Source organism: Fistularia commersonii, chromosome 9, assembly GCF_037954325.1.
Source record: "Fistularia commersonii isolate RoL2024-O1a breed Wild chromosome 9, RoL_Fcom_v1.0, whole genome shotgun sequence".
Lineage (NCBI taxonomy): Eukaryota > Metazoa > Chordata > Actinopteri > Syngnathiformes > Fistulariidae > Fistularia > Fistularia commersonii.
The window spans coordinates 3616972-3643425 of record NC_141292.1 but is presented as its reverse complement, the minus strand read 5'-3'; the positions used below and the strand labels follow the sequence as shown (position 1 = coordinate 3643425).

At 36.3% G+C, this 26454-nt stretch overlaps 2 protein-coding genes across 28 annotated transcripts in view; one reads left to right on the top strand and one right to left on the bottom strand.

The window, feature by feature from the left end:
- Positions 1-1109, top strand: part of arhgap24 (Rho GTPase activating protein 24) — a 76324-nt gene extending 75215 nt beyond the window's left edge. For all 4 annotated transcript variants that reach the window (XM_086151985.1, XM_086151986.1, XM_086151987.1 and 1 more), the window contains one exon: positions 451-1109. In XM_086151985.1, coding sequence (XP_086008111.1) covers positions 451-715 — 265 coding nt within the window. In that variant the 3' untranslated portion in view covers positions 716-1109. The remainder of the gene's footprint in view (positions 1-450) is intronic.
- Positions 1110-7545: 6436 nt separating this feature from the next.
- mapk10 (mitogen-activated protein kinase 10) overlaps positions 7546-26454 on the bottom strand; it is a 47684-nt gene continuing 28775 nt past the window's right edge. For 3 of the 24 annotated variants that reach the window (XM_086152004.1, XM_086151995.1, XM_086152006.1), the window contains exons 9-14: positions 21606-21788; positions 17221-17345; positions 14983-15009; positions 13428-13491; positions 12154-12261; positions 7546-8898 (exon numbers count right to left, since the gene is read on the bottom strand). In XM_086152004.1, coding sequence (XP_086008130.1) covers positions 12167-12261; positions 13428-13491; positions 14983-15009; positions 17221-17345; positions 21606-21788 — 494 coding nt within the window. In that variant the 3' untranslated portion in view covers positions 7546-8898; positions 12154-12166. The remainder of the gene's footprint in view (positions 8899-12153; positions 12262-13427; positions 13492-14982; positions 15010-17220; positions 17346-21605; positions 21789-26454) is intronic. The other 21 variants (XM_086152003.1, XM_086151996.1, XM_086152007.1 and 18 more) reach the window with 7 other exon arrangements.

Genomic DNA, 26454 nt, shown 5'->3' with positions numbered 1-26454 from the left:
CGCTTTTATCCAAAGCGAGTTACAATAGAGGACATAGGGACCGCAAATACACGATGCGTACTACATAGTGATATGTTTTCTGCAATGTCAAATCTGATAAAGAAAACTAGATTTAGAGTCCCGAGACGTGTGGTTAATAAGTCTGACACTCAGATTTTGAAAATAATAAGATCTCTGGATTTTGACTTTTAAGTTAATTTCATAGCTTACAATAGTTCATGGTAATGGAATCACATGAGGACCTAAATTAAAGCATTTTGTCATCTCAGAGTTCAGATCATTTATAAATTGCTGAATGTCAAAAGAGGTTTATTTATCTTTGGTAAGTTTTTTTTTTGTTAAAAGCCACAATAGAAAATTCCTTCGATTTTTCTCTCATTACCTCGCCTTTTAGCATCCTCTTGTATGGCTCGTAGAGCCCCTCTAATCCTGTCCTAACCTCCTCTTCAGTTTGGAGCAGCGAAATCTAGACCTAGAGTCTGAGATGGTGAGCCTCCACGAGGAGCTGGACCAGGAGAGGAAGAAGTACACCATGGCCGAGATCAAGCTGCGCAACGCTGAGCGTGCCAAAGATGACGCCGAGAGGCGAAACCAGATGTTGCAGAAAGAGATGGAACAGTTTTTCTCCACGTTCAGCGACCTCACCGCACCGGGCAACTCAACCGCCGCCGACCCCCGCCGGCCGGACCGCAGCAACAGCATCTGGATACAGTGAAGAAGGGCAGGATGTCTGTGCAGACTGAAAAAGGATGTATTATTACATGATGTGAATATTACGAGGGGCTCCAAACAGGATTTGGCTGCTGTTTGTTTGAAGAAAGTTGGAGAGTGACATGGCAAAGGTCAGTTGTAGGTTTTAATTTAAGTAATAGGGGGGCTTACATGAGTCACCTGTGTTAAATGAAGACATCACCTGGAGTGATGATGTGTAAATAGGGTATTATTTAAGCAGCTCCCCTTCTAAAACTGTGCTGGTACTCACCTGGATGAGATACACGTCAGTCAAGTAGGACAGGAAAAGCAAACCAGCAAAAGTCAACAACAAACTAAAGAGAAAAAAACAAACCCATGCCAAACTCCTCTCTTTTTTTTTTTTTTTTTTTTTTTTTTCATTCTCACAATCCAACCAAAACGCCATATACTGAATGCTCATGTATATAAATGGAAACAAGCATTGTCTTATTTATCTAAAGAGAAATTTAAGTCATACCTAAATGTTTATCTGCTATTTAAACAAAAAAAAAAAAGTTATAAATGTGTGATATTTTATATTAAGATTTGTCCTTGCACTTACATGTTTGTTAAGTCTCAGCAAGGTGGTACTGAATGTCCCGTCAGTCTACGTGCATACTGTACCTACAGATCGGAGCGTGTTGTCAGTGAGCCTGTGCTTCTGTGCTGTTACATTTACTCCATGACCAAAAAAAAAAAAAGTCTGTACTGTAAATAATTTTGTACATGATTAGTAATTGTTAGTCTGCACTGTGGTTTGAAGCATTTTTGAGATGACCGTGGCACGTTCAGTGTTTTGTTTTCTAATTGATATCGATAAAGATTCTCTTTTGTTTTGTCGCCATTTAGTTTTTGTAAATATTCATTTTTGGACTTGCACGATGGGTCGTAACTCCCTGATTTAAAGAAAAAAAAAAAAAAAAACAGTCAGGTGATGTATTGCACACTCCTTAAGGGATTTAGCTGTTGTCATTCTCTAAATGCTCTTCAGAAGTGCATTTCAAAGTCTTGAGCCTGTTACAAAAAAAAACAACCGGCTTTGAGAAGAGTTTTCACTCTTCCGACACACATTTATCCACAACCGTCATCTGTTTTCGTGTTGCACAGAGCAACAAAGCTTCGGGTACGCTCGGCCAAAGCCAGGTTGCATTTAGATGGTCATACTGTGAAAAAGAGCATAATAGCAACGTGATGACCTGGTGACTTTGCAGCAAGAGAATGTCTGTGAAATGACTGCTTGTAAATGTGGTTTTTAACTGTTTAGGTACTCCCTAATTTGAATCCAAGTCTGTCCGCACGATGCGGATTCTCTACCAGGTACAGACCCTGCAGACCAGGCTCAACTTCTGCCAAAAGAAGTCTCGAGTCGCACCTGTCTCTGCACTGGCCTGCCGCTGACTACCTTCGCTCTGGATTCATCCAGATTCGTTTCAAATCCTGCTGCTGGTCATTGCAGGACATCTGGAATGTGCCCATTGGGGGAGGAAAAAAAAAGTGCCTGATCAATTGAAGGGGCAAGGGGAGCCCACGCCTCTCATTTTGCACCATTCACCGGGAAATAATAGGCTTAAGTAAAGCTGACAGTGTCACCGCGTATTTGCAAATCTACACAAAAGTACAGATTATGAACAGATGGCCTGGAGAGAAGGACTGGGACTGGAATATTTCGCCACAAAATACTGACTATACAAAGAACTGCTATACAAGAACATGAATATGAATAAAGGTGCATTTCCATATGTTTCTAAGTCATTTATTTCAAGCGTCGTGATTTTCCGAGTCACATCTTGTGACAGGATACAGAAAGTCATACTGGTTGCGCTGTTCATTTTTAATTGCTTTGTTAATAGAAACACCTGGAACTGTAGAAGCTGATACTTCTATTTCTTATTCCGATTTTTAGCCTTTCAATCCCAAAAACGTCAGGAAAGAGACTGTTTTGTTTACATACCAGTCATTTCGACATTACAAGACTTCATTAATTTGTCTTATTATTTTACACATTTTTCTCCTTGTACAAAATCAAGAAAAAATTCCCGCCTTGTTCTTCAGACCATGAGTATCTCCTAACAACAAATATGTGCTCTGCCTATCTCCTTGGGTCATGTCAGATAGTTGTATGTTGGTATTAGAATTGAGGAGGAGACAAGGCGGATGAAGATTTGAGCAAGAAAGCGTGGAAAGTGTTTTTGTTTTGTTTCCGCTAAACCCATCCCTGACCCGTCCAGAGTGACATTCTGTTCCGTCTTGTTGTGTTTGTATCTTGTTTACACAAATCCCATCCAAAGATCACCTCAAACTAATTACATTTGAGTTCATGAACTTCTTTTCCTATCCGCCGGGTTTTCTTTCCGACTCAAGTTTTAGCTTTTTCGATCTCGAATTTGTCAACGTTTTTTGATTTTGTGAAATTTAAATCCGGGGCCGAAGTATTTGGACCGTCACCGGTTGCTGAGATACAGATTAAGCCTTTAGCTGGACTCAAAACCGAAATAACAAGTCTTTATCATTGAATTTAATCCATAGAAAGGCTTGATTTGAGTGAAAGATAACTGTTCTAAATGAATATTCTTCATTTCTTCTACGTTTACATTTGTTTTGCTTAAATCTTGTGGAAAAATGCAATAATATAATCTAGGATGTTGCAGGGATTCTGCAGAAAAGCTTGCATCCTTCCCAGGCAGACTGATGTTATTCTGTCTTCTGTCTTATTTTGTTTAACAGCATCAATGCTGGTGGAAAATTGATGAGTAACCTTTATGGTCACAATGAATAAAACGGTAGTTCAGGGAAACAAATACAACGCAGAAAAAACTGTTTATCCTGGGAAAAAAGGAGCAAACAACTCACATGTGAAGGTGCAGTGCAAGGCAGGAACCACACAAGACATGCAGGTATCCAAGATCAAAGATTTTGTTTATTTTCAATCACATACATATACTATTTTTACATACACAGATCCTTTAAAATGTTGTGTTTACAGTAACAGCTTTCAGTTTCTTCTTTTTTTTCAATTTATTTTGCTTTTGCAATTGTTTTTACTTCATTTGAAACGCTAACGCCTGAAGCTTTGAGATCGGCATGAGACAGATACAACTTTTTTTTTTCAATTTTGATTTTTTTTTCTTTTTTTTCCCAACCTGACAATGTCAAAAGAATGATTTTCTTTTTTTTTTTTTTTTTAAACAGCACGGAGTAAAAGAAACGAGAGAGAAGGAGTTGTAAAAGTAATCGAAGAAAAGCGTCACCTGATTCAGATGAGCTGCACAGGGTTCATCATTGTAAAATTCAAATTTAAGACTCAAAAACATTTGCATTCAGCATCACCTGACCATTGCAGTAGCTTGCCTCCCTGTTCGAGTGCAATAAGGGGTTTATTGCATTGTTGGGTTGTTGGTATTTACAATATGGCGAGAAAGAATAAAACCAAATTTAAAAAAAAGGAAGAAAAAAATACGGGGATCACAATTACCGAGTCCGAAGATTTCATGTTGGCACAGCTGTGTACAAGATGTATCCTAACTCGTATCCTAATGACAAGTCGGCCATCGTCACGTGACAGATTATTGGTGAATCGGGCAGCTCCTCGAACGACAAGAGATCACTTTTAGGTCCTCGAGACACAAAAACAGGAGCAGGTTGACACAGTTCTAGCTCTAAGGTTAATGTGAATGAACATGAATACGCACACGGACGACCTGCAAAACACGTGACTGCACTGATTCCCCCACCGACATTCCCGAACGCCATTGCACAATCTTGCATCAAAAGGGGGGGGGACAGAAACACACACACACACACGTCCGCATGTACTGAGGAATCGTGTCGTTCTCACTTCAGACCGCGTTTCGAATCACACACACAGCGATGAAAAATCGATGACATGCAAATTGTAAAACCATTCATTTCTACATTCAGTGCTAACAACACAACTGCTTCTGTGTTAGAATCTCCTCTTCCTCACTTTTTTTTTTTTTTAATTAGAGCTGAATTGTCTGGAGGGATGTCTCATAAAAGAATAAAAATGCACATTCAGGAAAAAAAAGAAGACATTAATATATATCAGTATTTGTGAGCAGAACATGTCATGGTACGGAGGAAGAAAAAAAAAAAAAAAAAACGACTCTTGCGTTTTGATATTTTCGTTTTTTTAAAATGCCCTGTAGAAAAAGCTGCGTGTGTGTTTGTGGTGCACAGCAGACTCTTTTGTGAGAAATTAATTCTGAACACTATACATTAAAGATTTTCAAAGTCGCACCCTGTTTTGAAAGGTTTCGCCGGGGCCGGACCCCGAACTCGAGGCCGAGACGCCGCCGTCAAAATACCCATGCAGTACTCTGAAGGTACTTGAGTCTGTGTGTGTTCGATGAAAACACAAGCAGCAGACAAGAGTGTTAACAAAGTAGCTAGTAGGAATCATGTAAAGTTGGAGTTATTGTCCGTGCGTGACAAGTATGTCACTACTATGGCTTCAAAATGGAGAGAAACACCAGGGGGGGGGGGAGTGTACAGGCTAAAACACATGATTCCAGACCGTCAAAAATATCATTCGTCTTATTTCTTGATGGGAAAAAATGAAACCGCCGAGAAACAGCTGCCGAGCCTTCGCAGAGTTCTGTGCAAAAAACACCGCGCGCTAAGTATTTGCGTATGGAGAAAATTCTGGATCGACGTCCTGGAATCAGTCAAGTCGGCCATTTTGAAACTCATCCCAGAGCTAAAAGTATCCAATAAAACACTGCAATTAAAAAGACGGATATATTGCAAACAGGAATTAGCTGAGAAGTTTGTCCCTTCGTAATATTTTATTTCTAGCTGTTTTTATTTTTTGTCTTGATTTTTTACCATTCGTTAACTCGGTAAATACATCGTCAAGGCTAATCGACGTTTTGCTCGATTAGCTGGCAGCTTAGCGTCGCTAAAAGCTAGCAGAGCGTCATTGCTGCTCGGCTCAAAACAGCGTTTGATTAAATATAGCAATTATCAAAATTATTGATGGCGTGATTCTGCGAAGGGACGAGCGGAGCCTTATGTCTCAGCATCTCGGACCCCCAAAACGTATCGTCGCTACTCGGCGCAACACCCAACACGTAAGTTGACGGTGACTGTTAGAAAATGTTTGCATTTTGCCAAATATCCTTACCTATAAATGTGTCATTTCATTTGTATAAAGACAAACAACAATTTTGTGTGTGAGAAATGCGTCACGTCTTTGTTTGAAGACAAATTCCCATGTTTAAGACCCAATAGTCATTTCCGTAGCCGATGTAATTGGTTCAGATCCACGTCCAAAAATTTGCACTTAAAAAACAAAACATTGTTCCCTCTATCCAAATCATTTAAATACTTGATACAGCTTTTTTGATTTCTCTTAACATACTTTTACTCTAAAAGCATTTCTAATAATGACTATTCTGATTACAAAAAAAGATACAAAATTAACTCCACACAAAATGTCCCGGTTTGAAAAAAACAAAAGGTTTGTGTAGAGATATATATGATGTTTTAGTAGTTTAAAAAAAAAAAAGTGCAAATTAAGATGTTTTCATGGATTTGTCTTACGCCAAACAATCTAAGGAGGGTGATTACATTTTAGGAAATACCGGCTAAAACATAATTGTTGCCATCACTTAAAATTCTAACCTTTAGCCAAACATTTCCCTTTTCTCTAAAATGTTTCTCCCATAGATTTGGTGGCTTGTGAGCTCTGGTTTTTAAGGCAGAAAAGAGGGATCATACCAAAATAACATTTCTCTGTGCCTGCAACACTTATTTCTCTTCCTTTCGAAAAAAGGCACTTGCCATATTCAGGTACCATCTATCAAAATAAATAACAAAATAAATATTCCGGCTAAGAAATAATATAGTCAACACATCTGACAGGTAGTTCCCTTTTCATCAACAAAGACATGACTTTTTGAATGAAGTGCAGTGAAACTATATACATGAGTTAACAAAAATAATGCATTGCTACAAGGTTAACACTCATCTTTAACCATCAGCTCTTTTTCTAAAAATGTTCAGACAGTGAAATAAATAAGAACAGTCTCCGTATGAAACTGGCCACCCTCCTGTGTCTATGAGATTAATGGTACACAATGACATGCAGGGCCTCAGGTCAGCCTGTGGGGTGCCGGGGGGACCAATCAGAAGCTGCCAGGGGAAATAACAGTGACATTACACACTAGGGCTGGGCAATATATTGGTAAATATTGAATAGCATTTTTTTTTTTTTTTTATATTGAGAAATATGATACATAATGTGCACACACTTTTTCGTATACTATTTTTTTTTAATTGAAAGATTTCGTCCAATCCCGTCACTTTATTTGCCAGAAAATTCACGTCATTAAATTAAAATTGCAATGATTGATAAGTCACTTTGATATATCTGCGAAAAACATTATTAACAGAATATAACCGCTAAAAAGGATTTGCAAGAAATGAAGCAAGCGAGATTTCAAATCACAAATTGGTTCAAGTAAAGGAATAGAAAATTATCGATAAAAAGCACTTTCATGAAAGATTAAATAAAATGAACAGTAAAATACATTAGAATATTCAAGAATAACCCAAAAATCAGCTGAAAATGACATAGCTAGCAAGAGAATAGTATGCAGTTACAAGACCAAGAATTAAGTTAGAAAAAAATTGCTGCATTACATTTCTCGTGTTGAATGCTTGTCATACCGTTTCATCTACATTTGCATTAAAATAGTTTCAAACTAAATTTACGGAAAGCGCTCGCAGTTTGTGTTGTTTCTTACATGAGACTTTTCTTTCGATCTAAGCAGATATCAGGATACATAACTGTTTGTTTTTGTTTTTTTTTTTGTAAAAAAAAAGGTTGTCTATCGTGGTATTTTTTTCTTTCCATATCGCCCAGCCCTATTACACACAAATATTTTCAACCCCTTTAAATGTAACATTATGAAGAACAAGTAACCACTTATTTAGAGGGATCTGACCCTTTGAGTCCCAAATTCAGCCCTGACAGATACTGAACTAAATGTCTTATTGGCTTGCCTGTGGTTCTCAACACACACACACACACATACACACACACACACACACACACACACACACACGCCCTGTCCTGTGACCGGATCCCACAAGTAGTGTTAGTTTACAGTGTATATAAACAAAAGTCTCGATACAGACTCATTTTAGCATACAGTGATAGTAGCATTGTTTTAAAATCTAGTCATGCAGGTCTACAGCAATAGGCAGGGTCAACCAAGGTGGAAAGCAGTGATGTGGCAAGGTGCACTTGTCCTAAAAACGAAAAAAAAAAAAAAAAAAGAAAGAAAATTTCCAGTGTACTGGCCGTCAGTCCCACTTCGTGTGCCCTTCAGCTGTACAGAATTACATTATTTACAAGTTGTACGGGGAGTGCTGCTCGAGACGAGAGCAGGTACATATCCCTGCAGAATCATCGCATAAAGACACACAGTTCAGGCAACCTTATATTGAGGATCGTGTCAGATGGGGATGAGGGTGTCTAAAGTCTAGGTGCTAAGCTACAGAGGTGTCTTTACATGAGGATGAAGGGGGAGAGGGAGTATTTATACATGACGGATGAAAATGGCAGCCCACCTTGCCACAATGACTGAAGCATTAATGTCTTTTGTAAAGAATCGGGAGACCAACAGCCAGCCAATATGCACTTTAGAGGAGACGCAAGTCAAAGCATTTGGTCAATTTGTTCAGATGCCATATACAAGATATGTGGGGTAAATATAAGCAAAGCAACTAGAGGATCATTAACATATCAGCTCATTTATTTCAGTTAAATATCACCGCTGTTTGACAATGCACAGGCTTCAGACTTTATCATTTCAGATTTCCAAGACGCATTTTTTTTCTTCTTAATATATTCATTATTGACCTTTTCACTCTTTTTTTTTCTTCTCGTTTTTTTTTTTTTTTTTTTTTTTTTTTCCCGCATTTTCAATTGGTCGTTTTGCTCATGTTCTTTATCTTCGGAAGAACACGGGGTTGCGCAGGCAGGCGGCTAGTCACCTGCAACACCCCAGGGGTCCTGCAGAGGTCTCCAGGCTGCTGTCAGTGTCTGAGGCCAGGGTCTGGTCAGTGGACATGGAGGAGATGTCATTGATGGAGGAGGAGGGAGGGAGGCTCTCGCTGCTGTTCACGGCTGCACCTGTGCTAAGGGAATCAACAGCAGCAGGGGGTTACAACGTAAAAGAATTCCCGGTCAAGGAAAGAGCAGAAATACAATCGCATCGGATATTTTGCAAAAGCACACAGAGGAGTAAGTGAGAGTAATGTTGAATACGTGGACGCTACCAACAACAACAACATCTGTGAGGCACCACTTCGACACTGTGTCTACAATGAGACAGGGGTTATTGAGTTCTGGGTCCATTGGGGTCCACAGGAAATCACAAAGCTTCAATATTTCACGAATCTACGTGAGAATATCGTATTTTACGACACCATAAATCTCCTGTTGAAATAGTATTTGTGTTTTTGGGTGCATCGCCATTTTGTCTGGTGTCTGTATGGTGACAGGGATTCTTGAATTATATATGTTTACTCTGCATTTTCTTTTTTCGCAGCTTGCAGTTGCCACAGCAATAGTAAGGACTGCCAGTGGTTATTTGAATTAATAAAAAAAAAAAAAAAAAAAAAAATTAAAATGTATAAAAATGTATGACAAAATAAAGTAAAAAAAAAAAAATTAGTATCATTTGAAACAAATGAAATAATAGTTATTGTTACTGTACGGGGAGGATTTGCTATACATTTTTATGTCCTGGTAAGTAGTTTTCTTGCAATTAATTCACTGACGTCAAGTCCAACCACAGTAAGGAATGAGACAAATGTGTCTGATGCAGCCCCTCTTTCACCATTACCTGATATGAACCCGCTATGCCACTCTGACGCAATCAGCCAACAGACAGCAAGCGATGGTAAAAAAAAATATCAAGGCATGTCCATAAACTGTCTGAATTGTAGAAATGTCTGACTTGAGTCGTTCACTGTTCGTACTGCCTTTCCTGCACAGCGATCGTCTTTGGATCCGGACATTCCCGGTTCGATTCTCGGCTTCCCGGCTCCTCCTAGTGTATCAAAGTGTTGCTGAGCAAAACACTGAACCCCTAAACATTCCCCTGGCGCTGATGGACGGCAGCCGACTGCTCATGGTTCATCCATGATGGCTTAAATGCAGAGAAGGAATTTCCCCTCGAGGGGCAAACGCATGCAATCACAGAAAACAAACAAACTCCACAGAGAGACTCCGATGGGACAAAAAAAAAAAAAAGGATATTCTATCAAAAGCTGTGTTAAGGTTGCGGTGACATGTTTGAAAACTTGGCGACTACTTTCATGGCTTTTTAAGCCACACGGAATGATTAGTTATCATATTTAACAAATATAATTTTTGAGGCATGATTACTTTGCGTTAATCTTTTATCCAGGCTCTTCTTCCACTTTGCCGCTGTCACCATAGATCATAAAAGAAATGTAATCATTCATTTAAATATATCCATGTTTCTTGCCATAACCGAGTGAATTAATATCCTTTTTTGATTGATGATTGATACATTGGGAAATGTGCATCACTTGAAGAGTAAACTTTTATCCTCTGCTTGTAAAATAAAAATTAAACAATGTTCTTAGATCAACATTGACTGCTTAGCTTTCGACTTTTTGCTACTGATTTTACAGATGATGACAATTTGCTTTACATTTTAATGTGATTTTCCTAAAAAAAAAAGCATTTTTATAGTAATGCTACTGCCTGGACATTTATCACAATATACAGTAAAATCATAATTTTAGTACAGACTACAGTTCTGTTTAGGTATAAGGAAACAGCAGGCCTAAAAAGTTGTAGCTGCATTAGATATTGGACATTTTCACATTAGAAAATTTGTGATGTAAAAGCAGCTCGAGATGGGCTTATTTAAGAACATTAATAGAAAGCATTCACCAAGACAGAGGATGGGATAAGTTGTCTGTAAGGCCAGAAGAGGTGATGCAGATAATGATTATGATTTGCACCATATTTTTCTCACATACATTGGGGGTGTTAAATATTACACTGTCGGATGGATTTACACACATGCCTGAGGCTATCTCATAAACGTGTGTTTAATATTCTTTGAAAAATATTTGAAAGATTCAAACATGTCAAGGTGCCTTGGTCTCTCAGTATTTTGCAAATGCATTATTCGATGCACTTGCTAAAAAAAACAAAAAGACGGAAATATTTGAGTAAAGCTAGAAAGAAAAGTTCATTTGAGAACGTGAAAGTCGTCAATTGAGTTTTTGCAGTCGGAGTTGTGCTCGGTATGGAGGATAAATCATTGCAGGCACATATTCAATCTTCTCCCTGCAAGAGCGAACTAGTTAACCGAGAGTCACCTCTATCGACCCGTCAGGAATGAAAGAAAAAGCTAAAAAATAGGCATCGGCATTAACGGTGTCTGCACTTAACAGTGTTTGTTAATAAAGTATGATATATTCACATGTTCAGAATCTCTCAACAACACATCCTGATAATTAATGTCACCATTGTTATCATGTTTGTTTCTATATAAACCCAAACCTTCCACATGCGCAGTTTCGCTTCATTACAAAGTATCGTAGGTGGAAAAGATGGAGGAATTGGTTTGAGATGGAACGACAGAGGCAGACTAAAAGAAATGCGCCCACTCTTGCATTTCAAATCCTTTCAGCCTCACAGGATGTAAAACTCCAGACAAGCGTTGCTACTTATTCTGGTAACTTGCTTGGCGTATTAAACGTAACCGACTCGACCGACCGAGGCGGATCGCCGATAAGATTTCTATCCGTTTCATGTCGGGCCCGCCGGTTACATCAGCTGTCCCATTTCGAAGTATCGTGAAAGAAGGGGCGGGACGGAAACAAGGCAGAAATGTACATTTTTCATAAAAAAACAGCATCTGAATATCACGCAATTCAATCTTTTTACATTTCTCTCAGCTCTTTTGGATGCTATTGATATCCAACTGCTGCTTCTATGCAGCAGTGAATTGTTATTTCAAGTGTGTAACTTTGGTTGCACAGTTTTGACTGAAACATGATTCCAGACTGCCTCCCTGTGGCCAATCTTAAGGACGCCACTTCATACAATCACCTCCGAAGAATGAAATTTCCTGAGGGACCCAAAGCACCCACAACGTGACATGATTTTATGTTCACACCCATCAAAATCCACAATTAATATTCAGTACATGACATAATCATAGCAATTATTTATAGCACTTCATTGTCATTTAAAAAATACACTTATTCACAAAATGACACCACTAAACAACATTGAACTTGCTGAAAGACACAAGATGCAGGGGACAGACATGTGGTCGACAACACGATGGATTTCTATATTTACAAGGGTAACTCCAGTAAGGTTATAGTAAATTCACTTACAGAGCGATTAGGGTTATGCACTGAGAGTACCTGAAGGTGAAGGCTGTCCCTTCACAACGCCATTCTTCGTTCTTTCCTCAAAATTCATCACCTCTTTGTAGATCAATTCTATCGAGAGAAAGCGCGACAGTCATTTTTTTCCATTTTTTTTTTAAACTATTTGATTGTTATAAGAAAGGAATGGCAGCGTGATTTCATTTATGATAAATAAATAATGATTCAAATGAGTAAGAGCAAAGAGAAGATATATGATAGCAGACAATATATAGAATTTCGAAAAGAGTATTGTAAAAAAAACATAAATAAATATGAGATGACTTACTACACATTATTTAGCGTACCAAAATTGGGATAATTAAGATCATGCATTTACAACTAAAACTAAACTAACAAAAACCAACTAAAATATTTCCTAAAACAATTAGAATTTTGTGCTTAAAACTATAAAAAAATTAAAATTAGATGAATTACTACACATTATTTAGCGTACCAAAATTGGGATGATTGAAATCATGCATTTACAACTAAAACTAAACTAACTAAAACCAACTCAAACGTTTCCTGAAACAATTTGAATTTTGTGCTTAAAATATAGTTGATCTAAAATCTATCAAAAATGATCAGCAATGTCATTTTGGAATACATTCTTGCAACTAAAAATAACTAAAATATTTCCTACAACAATTAGAATTTTGTGCTTAAAACTATAAAAAAATTAAAATGAGATGAATTACTACACATTATTTAGCGTACCAAAATTGGAATGATTAAAATTATGCATTTACAACTACAACTAAACTAACTAAAACCAACTGAAACATTTCCGAAAACAATTAGAATTTTGTGCTTAAAACCATAGAAAAATTAGAATTAGATGAATTACTACACATTATTTAGCGTACCAAAATTGGGATGATTGAAATTATGCATTTCCAACTAAAACTAAACTAACTAAAACCAACTAAAACATTTCCTAAAACAATTAGAGTTTTGTGCTTAAAACTATAAAAAAATTAAAATGAGAAGAATTACTTTACATTATTTAGCGTACCAAAATTGGAATGATTAAAATTATGCATTTACAACTAAAACTAAACTAACTAAAACCAACTCAAACATTTCCTAAAACAATTAGAATTTTATGCTAAAAATATAGTTTATTTAAAATCTATCAAAAATGATCAGCAATGTCATTTTGGAATACATTCCTGCAACATACAATGCATGCTATGCTATGGATATAACATTAGAAAACCAGATTTGGTATTTCTCACCTTTCCACTCATCAATAGAGTGTTCTCTTTCATCTAGCTGCTTGTCATAGATTTGAGGTGGGGGCTGAAGTGAAGAAGAGAGCAGAGACATTTTAATATCTATTTCGTTAAAAGGATTGTCAACAGAATGCAGTCACATGTCCACTTGGAATCCTTCAACAGACTGATAACAATACAATACCCTTGAAAGTAAAAAGACTTTATTTGAAACAGATTAAAGTGATTCTTAAAATGGATCAAAACAATAAATATGCTTAAAATTTAGAAATATGTAAAATAATATATTTTGGATGTTGTGATGATGTTTACTTTCATCAAAACCCAGTGTTTTTTTTTTGTTTTTTTTTTATGAATTCATTTTAAGAATCACCCAAATTAGCATACATGAAAGATGATGCACATTTTTGAAATTAGTAATAGATGCCGAGGTAATTAAAAGAAAAAAAAAAGATGGTAATGGAAACACAAATCTGAACATGGCGAAAAAAGAAGAAAAACATCTGTCATATTTGGATCAAAATTCAGAAAATGTGGGTTAGAATTATGTCAACATAAACATTGTGTTTTGTCTCAACCTATTCATGCAGAATGATGAACGTTCTCCCAATTTACGTGATGATATAAGAACAAATTCGAAGTTATTGACATCAAATCTGGAAGATAATAATATTTTAAGTGCTCATGTCCTTCCAACACATCAGTTTATCGAAAAAGATGAACCATATTCTGTCTGGCATCCTGTCAGCCCATCCTATTATTCACTCTAACTGATTCGGTCCCAGAGTGTGGCACCATAAACCTCCCGCTCTGTGACCGCAGGTGACAGAACCACCCATAAACCTCTCTCACGTGACCTTGGAGGGACATTTAAAGGTTCGTTTTAGGCCGCTGCAGCAGAACAGACCGAAACTAAGACCGTCAAGTACGACCGTTCCTCCAAAAGGGGCTGATCAGATTTGTTTCTAAGTGTTACCTGTCTGCAAACTTCATTTTTAGCGGACCATTTTTAGCTACTTGATTAGCGTTAAAAAAAAGGACTTAGGATGAGAAGACGTCTTATATTGTCTTGAAAAGCACAAGCAAAAAAGGGGCACCGTTTCGCAAAATAAAAATAATTAAAAACAGGGTCCTAAAAACACAGACGGCAGTCTTGGAACATCTTTTTCTGAGTCTGCAATGACCTCCCTCTCTGGCCATAAAGGTGTTATCTGAGTGTCAGACAATATTTTTATATAAATACTAAATTGTTCTAAATGGACATCAGGACTGTTTTGGGCACACTGGGGAATCGCTGGAGGCTCTAATTACCCAAATCAGCAGTATTTATTTGTCTTTTCCGTACACAAAATGTGGCTTTACAACATGCTGGGTTCTGTTTGTATGAAAAGCGCGGATTTAAAGGACTCATGAAAGCACAACAATCCAAATGTTCCACTCGATTTCCGCCAATAGATCCTGGTGAACCCCACAAACCGGTTCTTTAACAACTCTTTGGTTCGTATCAACCAAGTTACGATTGAGGAACTTGCTTTGATGCAGGGCGATGGTTATTTACCATGGATATTTGGATGAGATCTCTGGCCTTCATCAGCATGAGTTGATATTGGAGAAGGGGAAAACAGCAGAAAATGTGTTGAAATGCCATTCACAGCCATATTGTACACACCGCATCAACTCGAACAAAAAAAAAAACAGCATGATTGAAACCACCACCGAGTATTAAACACTAAACAAGTGTACAGTGACAACATCTTCTGAATATGGTATATAAACTGCAATAGAGATGTGTTATGCTGAGTTCTGACAAAACCTGACAAACAGGGACTTTTTAAAAGTCATTTTTCTATTTTCTTCTGTTGGATTTTCATGAACCTGACTATGTTTTTTTTCCAGTTTTCCATTTGATGTCCCCTTTTTATTCAAATAACTTTTTTCCCTCATGTCCGTGCTCGTTTGATTCCTCGTCTTTTCATTTTCTTCACCTGTCGGTGAATCAGTTTCCATCGCCAACATCTGTTTCTTTTTTCTTCATCCAATCAGCTCACTTTCTGCCCTGTCATTCAGCGTACCAGCCTCATATTTTTTTCAATATTGTATTTGAAGGCTTTGCGCGATTGTCAATGTTTTCATACATATGAAAAAAAACAACAAATAATAACAGTTAAAAACATTTTTTTGTAATATTGTAAATATTTTTGTAATATTGTATTTGAAGGCTTTGCGCATTTGTTTATGTTTTCATATATATGGGAAAAAAAACAACAAATAATAACCGGTAAAAAATATTTTTTTGTAATATTGTAAATTTTGTAGATATTTTTGCAATATTGTATTTGAAGGCTTCGCGCATTTGTCTATGTTTTCATATATATGAAAAAAAAGACAAATAATAACAGTTAAAAACATATTTTGTAATATTGTAAATATTTTTGTAATATTGAATTTGAAGGCTTTGCGCATTTGTTTATGTTTTCATGTATATGAAAAAAAAACAACAAATAATAACCGGTAAAAAAAAAATGTAATATTGTATATTTTGTAGATATTTTTTAATAATGTACTTGAAGGCTTTGCGCATTTGTCTATGTTTTCATATGTATGAAAAAAATGACAAATAATAACAGTTAAAAATATTTTTTGTAATATTGTAAATATTGTAAATATTTTTGTAATATTGTTTTTGAAGGCTTTGCGCATTTGTCTATGATTTCATGTATATGAAAAAAACAACAAATAATAACAGTTAAAAGCCAATGATTCAATTTCGAGAGAAGATTCAACCACTTCCTGATGTTTTTTTTCTAAAGTTACACATTTTCGAGCAGTTTAGAAAGAGACATACCTTTCAAGCTGAAATTTTGAATCGCTCAACACATCCCTGTGGCGCCGACCGATTTCTTAACATTTCCAACAGTTTGGAAATATAGGGGAATCACAAATCATGCAGGGCGGGATTGATATACCGACTGGCCAATATTTAATGAGGTATGGGGATGTTTGTTACTATGTCATGCATTTTCACAAAATGGCTGCCAATGCCAGAGTGGAATGAATGATCTGAATGGTTTATTTACTTAAAGATAAACTAGACAAAGTGACATTGGGAGAAACATGTGTGCTGGACTTTGTTACAAATGCAGTCTCAGCACGACCTTTTGTATTCCCTTGTTTTTCTGTCAAACGTTCTCGTCTCAACTGGTGTTTGCATTACTTTGCTTATTTTAATTCCTCTTTTTTTTTTCCCATGCTAGGTAAAATCAACTATTTTCTGCGTTTTGATGCGTGGGAACCATAAAACAACCAGAGGGATATTTTCATGAAACAAACAGGAACATTTCAGCTGGTCATGAAGTCATCGCTGTAAGTAGACATCGTAACTGTCCACATTTATTGAGCTGCAGATGGCTTTTTCCCAATCTCCCCGTCACCTCATACTAATGAGGCAATGATGAAGAAATCAGATTTTTGGCAAAAAAAACACCAGAAACACCACCATGCTCACATTACAAGTAACTAAACCCCTTTGTTTTACCAGCAAATATTATTTATTGCAAAAAAAAAAAAAAAAAAGGTGTCATCTCACGAGCCCTATACTGAAATGTCAGATATCAACTACAAAATCATAAGTGAAAATGAGATGTGAAATTAAAAAGATCCATGTCATCAATTCGCTGACCCACTTATAATGTAGCTTAAAAATTGATGGCGTTTTAGTGTTGTTTTTTTTTTTTTTTGTGTTTTATTGCCCCGCTAGCTCGGAATGTGAATCAATGTGCGGTTATGTCTTACTCACCGCCTCCACCTCAGCTGGATCATACCACACATTGATGTAAGGGTGCTGCAAGGCCTCGTCCACCGATATCCGCTTGGCGGGATCGATGATCAGCATCTTAGACAGCAGGTCTCTGGCTTGGCTAGCTGTGGTTTTAAAAAAAAAAAAAAGAAAAAAAAAAAAAAAAAACGAAAAATCTGTTAAGAATCACAGAGACAGAAAAGCTGTGGTTTGGAAAATAAAAAAAATAAATAAATAAAAAAAAATCTGTTAAGATTCACAAAGCCAGAAAAGAAGGCAGAGAGAGAGAGAGAGAGGTGATGATAGACGGAATTGTTCGATTTGTTTAAAATAACCGTTTCAAACTCATGCTGAATAGATGGGGAAGAATGAATGTTTGGTTTGTGTTTTCTTTGCTTTGCTAAAATGTAATATCTGCGTGTCGCTTTCATTTGGGAAATCAATTTGGAAGTTTAACATCAAGAAAATAGCATTCTCATAAAATGACAAAGATGACAAAAACATGCAATATTGGAACCAAAACAAATGTTCTTGAAGATTAAAAAAAACGAGTGAAATCTACTTGATATTAATCATTAAAAATACTGCTCAATGGCTGTTTAGTTTTATCATATTTTACTGCTTTGTCTCTAACTTCCAATAATTTTCACATGATTATATGAATCACAAATAAGGTATAGATTTAGAAAAGCAATTATTAAAACATGAAATGCATTTTAAGAGAGTTATAACAAAGAGTTCGACCAAAAATCTTCTCTGTCAAAGTGATACAGACCTTTTTTTTATCTTGGTATAGCTGAAAAAATTTTTGTGCTCTGACAAAGTTGACATCGTAGATCATAAGTTCTTGTTATAAAATGAAAGATTAGCATCATAATATGAAAACATGTTTGTATAGAAAGTATATTTTATCATATAACAACAAAATTTTGTAACTTCTATTGCAATTTGCAAAACTTTGATGCAAATTATGTTTCTCTTCTCCTGACATTGAAAAGAATGTTGATAGACTCACTGGTCCATTGTTTGTGTAAAATATACAAAATTTATTCAGATGCAGACATATTCAGACAAAAAAAAACCAAGACAAACTGTTGCGTATAATGACGATATACGCGCGTTAAATGCATCACGAGCTCTGGCCTTTCAAGATTTAAAAATGGTTACTCGAGTGGTCAGTCTCCCCACGCTCAGGTACTGAGATTGAGAAACAATATTTCACATGCCGACCCCGTCCTCCACACGCAGACCTTCTCCAAAAATAGATTTAGAGCAGCAAAGGACTGAAGAAATTGAAATGGGAACGCGGAGAGACAAGACGAGCAGCATGCAAACTCTGCATATCGCCTCAGCATCAACACATCAATAGGTAATGGCCCGTAAATCTGTAGGCGACTCCTTTAACTACATCTTCTGTCTTTCCCGACGGCGGTTGCGGTTCAAGGAGCCCGAAAGCCGAGTCTCTCGCGTTTCACTCGGTACCTACAGCGGTTGTCAGTGTTAAACAAACAAAACGCTCCTCGACTTCTTCTTTCTCTCTGGATTTCCTTTGACACGGTTGGACCAGCAGGGAGAAGCCAGAATAGAAGTGATCGATGAGGCTTTTACATGACGGGAACTTTGATGCAAAAAAAAAAAGCAAAAAAAAAAAAGCGAGGCAACCAGTTTGCTGAGGGAAGTTTCTACTTTTTGAAACCGAGAAGAGAGACTGCGCCTTGTGAAAAGTAGACTATCATGGAGTTTTCAACAACTACCTTTATATGAACGTATTCCTGCTTAGATCGGGGGTCTCAGACTCGCGGCCCTCGGATCGATATTTTGTGGGCCCCTGCCTAAAATTAAATCTTTGTGTTAGTGCGGCCCACGCGTTTTTTCTCTCATGCATCTGGGGGTTTATACAGTGGGTTTCAAAAAAACAGGCAAGGAAAAAATGAAAAAGTAACATTGCAATGTACTTTGCTTCCAAATTTGAAAACAAAATTATTTTTTTGATAAAAAAACATCTAGTAAGATTGTTAAAACAACCTTTCCTTTTCTTATTTCTATAGAAAAAAAATGCAAAAATGATAGCAAAAAAAAAACAGGCAAAATTAATTTGTGTTAGTGCAGCCCGTGTGTTTTTTCTCTCATGCATTTGGGGTTTTATACAGTGGGTTTCAAAAAAATGGGCAAGGAAAAAAGAAAAAGTAACTTGCAATGTATTTTTTGGTTCCAAATTTGAAAACAAAATTATTTTGTCAATGAAAAAAACATCTAGTGATACTGTTAAAACAACCTTTTCTTTTCTTATTTCTGTATAAGCCGCAAAAAGGATAGCAAAAAAAAAACAAAAAAAAAAAAAACAGGCAAAATTAATTTGTGTTAGTGCGGCCCGCGCGTTTTTTCTCTCATGCATCTAGGGTTTTATACAGCGGGTTTCAGAAAAAAAAACAGGCAAAAAAATAATGAAAAAGTAACTTGCGATGTATTTTTTGCTTCCAAATTTGAAAACAAAATGATTGTTTTGGTGAAAAAACATCAAGTGATATTGCTAAGACAACCTTTTCTTTTCTTATTTCTATAAAAACCACAAAAACGATAGCAAAAAAAAAAAAAAAACTGGCAAAATGAATTTGTGTTAGTGCAGCCCGCGCGTTTTTTCTCTCACGCATCTGGGGTTTTATACAGTGGGTTTCAAGAAAAGAAAAACGAGCAAGGAAAAAATGAAAAAGTAATTTTGCAATGGTTGCTTCCAAATTTGAAAACAAAATTATTTTTTCAATGAAAAAAACGTCTCATGATACTGTTAAAACAACCTTTTCTTTTCTTATTTCTATAAAAACCACAAAATGATAGCAAAAAAACTGGCAAAATGAATTTGTGTTAGTGCAGCCCACGCGTTTTTTTCTCTCATGCATTTGGGGTTTTATACAGTGGGTTTCAAAAAAACGGGCAAGGAAAAAATGAAAAAGTAACATTGCAATGTATTTTTTTGCTTCCAAATTTGAAAACAAATTTTTTTTTTGATAAAAAAACATCTAGTAATATTGTTAAAACAACCTTTCCTTTTCTTATTTCTATAAAAAAAAAATGCAAAAATGATAGCAAAAAAAAAAAACAGGCAAAATTAATTTGTGTTAGTGTGGCCCATGTGTTTTTTCTCTCATGCATCTGGAGGTTTTATACAGTGGGTTTCAAAAAAAAAAAAAAAAAGGCAAGGAAAAAATGAAAAAGTAACTTGTAATGTACTTTTTGCTTCCAAATTTGAAAACAAAATGATTTTTTTGATGAAAAAACATCAAGTGATATTGTTAAAACAACCTTTTCTTTTGTTATTTCTATAAAAGCCACAAAAACGATACAAAAAAAAAAAACGGGCAAAATCAAAAAGATTGATTTAATAACCAGAATAGCCACCATTAGCCTTGTAAACATTTTACCTCCTCTTATACATGCTACCACTCCATTTTCTAATAAATTCTAGTGGCAAATTTTCCCTCAGTGACAAATTTTCTCTTGACTTAACAATATTTTTAGGGTGTAATTTCATCAATTCTTTTTTAATATTCATGTTTAATATTAATTTGTTGTGTATTTTTTAGAGTAACAGCTCATCACATGTAAAGATTTTTAGAATTTACCTGTTTACCTCCTTTACAATAAAACAAAGGAAAAATTCAGAATAGTGTTACTTGTAGGTCATGATTTTAGTCCGGCTCCCTTGACATCAAATTAGGCCGTTTGTGGCCTAATTTGATTTGTAATTCTTCAAATAAGAATATGTAACTACAAGGTATCCTCGTAGAGAATTTTACTGGATCACATGGATCAAAAATGGCACAAAATTAGAAATATAATGGTGCCAATAGAGTGGAAGAATAATGTGCTGACAAGACTTTTGTCTTGTATGTTAATGTGATCATGTAGGAATGCATAATGCATTAACTCGCAGAAAACAGATTTGTTTTTCTGAATTAATGAGATAATTAGGAAAGTTACCTTAGAGTAAGGAGAAATTTAGGGAAAATTGCCCTGCGGTTTCAATCGAGCAGATAATTATTTTGAAAATATAAACCTCTTTGTAATTAGCCCCATTTTTTGCAGATTAGCTAGATGTTAATCTTATTAATCTAGAAAGAGTAAACAGTTTTTCTCCATTGCATACATTTAAATACCACAATTACATCCCTTCTTTTATGTGAAATCATCTATTATTTCGGGACTTATCCATTTGTAAGAAAATGTAAGAAACACAGAAAAAATGCCGACAGAATATGCGTATGTAAGAGAAAACATTGCTTTTGCAAACAAAGCCCACCGCACATACAAAGTATCTGACGGACGTTTAGGTTGGGAAATATTACGGAAATATTAAAGCCTTGCTGTGATAAAGAGCAGCGTCTCACCTTTGAGTTTGTTGTGCTCAGAGTCAGCAGGGAAAAGGCAGTCAGGGAAGAGCTTCGGGAAGGTGAGGCCTGCATACTTTGGCCTGTTCTCCACATAGTTTCTCACGGTGGGTTGGAGCTTCTTCATGAACTCGGGCGAAGGTGTTCCAAGCTGCTCGATCACCTTGTTCCACTGGTCGATGTCTGGTGTGGAGGGTCGGCGTTAAGGAAGACACGTGGAACTCGCAGCGTCGTGCTGAGTGTTTGTCACCCGTCGACTCAGTTTTTTGCATTCAGGAAAGTATAATCACGCTAAGACCTGCAATGTCTCTACCGTAATCCAACAAAAAGCTTTTTTTGTGTATTTATTTTAGTCTTTTTTTTCCTTTCTTAAGAGCGTAGAATAAGAATAAGAATAAGAATAAGAATAAGAATAAGAATAAGAATAAGAATAAGAATAAGAATAAGAATAAGAATAACCTTATTTATTATTTATTTATTTATTATTATTATTATTATTATTGTTATTATTATTATCTATTATTGTTATGTTTTTTCTGGAAACTCTGGCTCAACAATTTCCTTCAGGATGAATAAAGTTGTTCTTATCTTATCTTATTTATCCTTATTTTTTCCTTATTTTTAAGGAAATTGTTGTGCCAGAGTTTGAAGTAAAACATAACAATAATAAATAATAGTAGGAAATTATATAAACAGTCGAAATAACAATAATAATAATAATAATAATAATAATAATAATAATAATAATAATAATAATAATAATAATAATAATAATAATAATAATAATAATGATAATAATAATAATAATAATAATCAAAATCCAAAATCTTTTTTGAAAGTCGGGCTCAAATTCAAAAACAAACTTTTATTATCAATGTATTTGTGGCTTCGGAGCATTAAAAACCTATTCTACAAGAGCTTAAAGTTGGGGTTTGAAGACCCAGAAGGCTTTGAACAGATCAGGGGTGTCAAACTCAAATACACAGTGGGCCAAAATTCAAAACTGGGACAAAGTCGCAGGCCAACATTGATATTTTAAAAAAAAAATCTTCCTCCAGATGTAACAATGAACCCAAACAAGTTTTGCTTAAAAACTAAATACGGAACAAGCATAGCTTAATACTAAACAATATATAACTTAATATTGCACACATGCAAAATCCTGTTTTCTGCCAAAGTAGCAGGGTGCCAGTATTAGCACAAGGTTGCTATGACTACCGTCAACAGAGGAGAGGGCATTTATAGGTCCTGTTGGGATTTTTGTTCCAAAACACCTGCAGAAAATTCTGACATTTGCAAGAATTAGCGATACATGCACTGTAGACTAAACCAACAGGCCTGCTCAAATAGTCATTTAATATGGCTTTGTGGGCCAGATAGAATTACAGTGCGGGCCAAATTTGGCCCGCGGGCCAGAGTTTGACAGCTACGGAACAGATGATCCCCTGATATTTCAGATGTTTGGAGGAAAAACCTTCAGTTGTTTCCTCTGAAGGCTAATCGGTCAAAACATTGAGACATTCAGCTTCAGAATGCATTGTATCTCATTTAAAATAACAATATGTTGCAGGAACAGGGCATTTGTGATCAGACTTAAATCTTATCCAGGTGGTTTTGTGAAGACCGCCTATTTCAGATGATTTAAAAAAGCTTTTTTGTCAGTTAATCTATTAATAACCTTAGTGCAGTCTAGTTACTGTAAGAATTAAATGTCACACTTATAAGAGTTTTCCCAGAATCTACCATTAAGCCTCTGTGTTGGCAACCAGCACTTCCTCTCTGACTCCCACACAAACACTCTCCGACCCCCTCCCTGAGTTCTCCCCAAGAGTGGCGGGCAGTTCGCCGCCAGGACGGATCCCCATGACTTCATCCCGCTGGCACGCAACACACTTCCTTCCACCTCCTCTTTGTCTCAATATTGCATTGGTCTGTATCCACCAAGAGCTTGTTTGTTTCATCCAGGACGCTTTTATAACCGCGGCTCCTAAGCACTCGGTCGGATTCACCGAGGCCGGCCTCGTGAGGCGCCGGTTGGCGTGTTCGGTCGCGTTCTAGTCGTTTCTGGAAAAAGAACATCTTGTGCTTCGACGCTGTCGCGGGAAATGCGGTCAGATTGTGACGACGTACAAAAAGGTGGATAGGGTGAGCGGCGGGAGGGCGGAAGGATACGGTCAGTTCCAGGGAACAGCACTGTCCCTCTGATCACCTCGCCAAAGATGCAGCCAACTGACCACATGTCCACTGGGGTCACACACACACACACACACACACACACACACACACTCGAATTACCAAAACCTCAAAAATATCAAATACGTCTACCCTCAAGCCTCACGAATGACTTAATGCTCTTCGTAGTGCATATTCAATATATGTGTCAACATATTTTATAAACTGACGTCGGCCCTTGTTTGGTTTCCGGGTGAATATTTGCAGGTTGACGTTTGACTTGTATTGCTAAAAATCAGCGGATATTAAGGTTGTTTTGTTTGCTTATCAAAATCAAATGCCGCCACACATGCAATTGTTAAACTCCACACCCGACACTCTCAACAATTTTGTCTGTATTTCGGTAATTTGTTTTATTTAAGTCGAACTTTGGATCTGTTGTTAAAACCATTTTCATTTGCGACTGTCCTGTATTTTTCTGGTGTCAGGAGCAGCGGGTCGATAGGAATCGTACAGCACTGGAATCAGCTGATTTATTGATATTGGATTTTTTTTTTTTTTTATTACACACAAAAATCATGATCAATGTCTAGTTTTTAAGTTCGATGCTTCTTTGTCTGCAGCGAGGCTTTCGGATTCCGCCGAACAGGGAAACCAACTAAAAAATTAAAATTCAACCTTGTTTTCCAATGAAAACTTAGCAAGCAGCAGCATTTCATCTCATCCATACCTTTCAATTTTTAACAATGAATCTCATCATTTTTGTCTTTCGGTTCCACCATCACACGCACACACACACACACACACACACACACAGTTAACACACTCTGGCTTTATGTGACATGTTCAGACAGACTATGCAATTGTATATCATGGTCTGACAGACACTCGAGAAGCTGCAGTCTGATCGATAAATTCAGGACGAAAAGTCTGTGAAGTAAATGAAGATTTCCAGCAGCAGAGAGCTAATCTATAAACTGACGATGGAAAAAAATGCGCACGACTGCACGTAAATGATCATGCGAGCATTAAATAACACCATCTACAATGTAGATTTTTCATTTAGATCTTAGCAATAAATATTATAAATGGGAGATTGGAGTTGAAGATTTACTCAACTGGAATCTGACTGTTAGAGGATTAAAATGTTTTTGTTTTTTTTCGGGGGGGGCAAAACCATGCTTTTATAGATGACTTCAGGTTGTCGGCCAATCCAAATATTTGCCGGATCAATAAGAGGTCTATGTCTGTTTAGAAGCCGATGTGTGGTTAAGCTTAGCCTGCGATTTTAGTGTAAATTCAACATTTGATTTAAAGCACTGACAGCAGTCGACCTCGCTATCATGTTGTGTTTATTTTGTGTCGTGCATTAAAAATGGCTATTCTGTGGTAACATTGAAATTTGTCATACATTTCAGTGAAATCCTACATAAAACGATTCTTATCATGAAAAAAATAATTGTGAATTAAGTACTAAATTTGTATTATTCTGCTGGGTGGTAAGAGTGGCTGAATAAAATCCCATCCCATTTGTTGCATTGTTTTTCAATGGTAAAATAATTAGAAGTTGACTTCTAGAGTTGTACTTCAATTTGTTTGCTTTTTTTTCGACCATAAAATAGTTACAAGTTTACCTCTAGAGTTGTACTTAAATTTGTTTGCATTGTTTTTCGACCATAAAATAGTTACAAGTTTACCTCTAGAGTTGTACTTAAATTTGTTTGCATTGTTTTTCAACCGTAAAATAGTTATTTGTTTACTTCTAGAGTTGTACTTCAATTTGTTTGCATTGTTTTTCAACCGTAAATAGTTACTACTTCTAGAGTTGCACAATTTGTTTCAACATATATTTTCTGTATTTTTGATGCCCTAACAGTTCCTGACAGAGCCTTTAACCTTTGACCTTTCCTGACAATTACATGTGAGTTCAACCAAACTCTTAAAAGTTAATGCTGAAGTTGAATATATTAGTAAGCCGTTGTGAATGCTAAATAGTGAATGCTTAATTACAATGTCAGGGTCATGTATGAGGGCATGGATGATGGCAAGATTAACACTTTTTATGCAAATTTATCCAACTGGAGAAAGTCATGGCAGGTAGTAATTATTGCGTCCACACACACCAGGATCACACCTTCTCTATAGAAACACATGGAAATATTCAGAAACAGAAACATTGCCTTATTTCATCCAACATGTATGTCTGAAAACAGTTAGAAATTCAGACAAAATTCAGATGAATTGCCAGTGCTTATTTTATGATACTCTCCAGCGTGAATGAAGAGGTGTAGAGAAGACCAGTTTAAATTGGCATTTGTTATATAACCAACCAAGATGTGAGTGTGCTTTGGTTAGTCGACATCTCAGGAATGCACAGAGAACATCAGGCAAGTTGCAGAAAAATATTTGGGTAAAAAAAAAGAAAAATTCCAAATAGGATGTAACCAAGGGAATATTTGAGCATCAGTTAAATTTTTGTTTCCGCTGCCAGGAGGACATTTAGCAGGATTATGCAAAAGTGAATAGGCTTGAAATTGGCGGAGGGGTGTAACATGGCAGAAGAAAGAACACACTACATTTCGGTGCATATTCATTTACACTGGAATTTCTCTGAATTTTATTTCATCTTTTTTTGGGGGGGGGGCATTTTTTGTTGCAAAACTTATCGGACCAATTT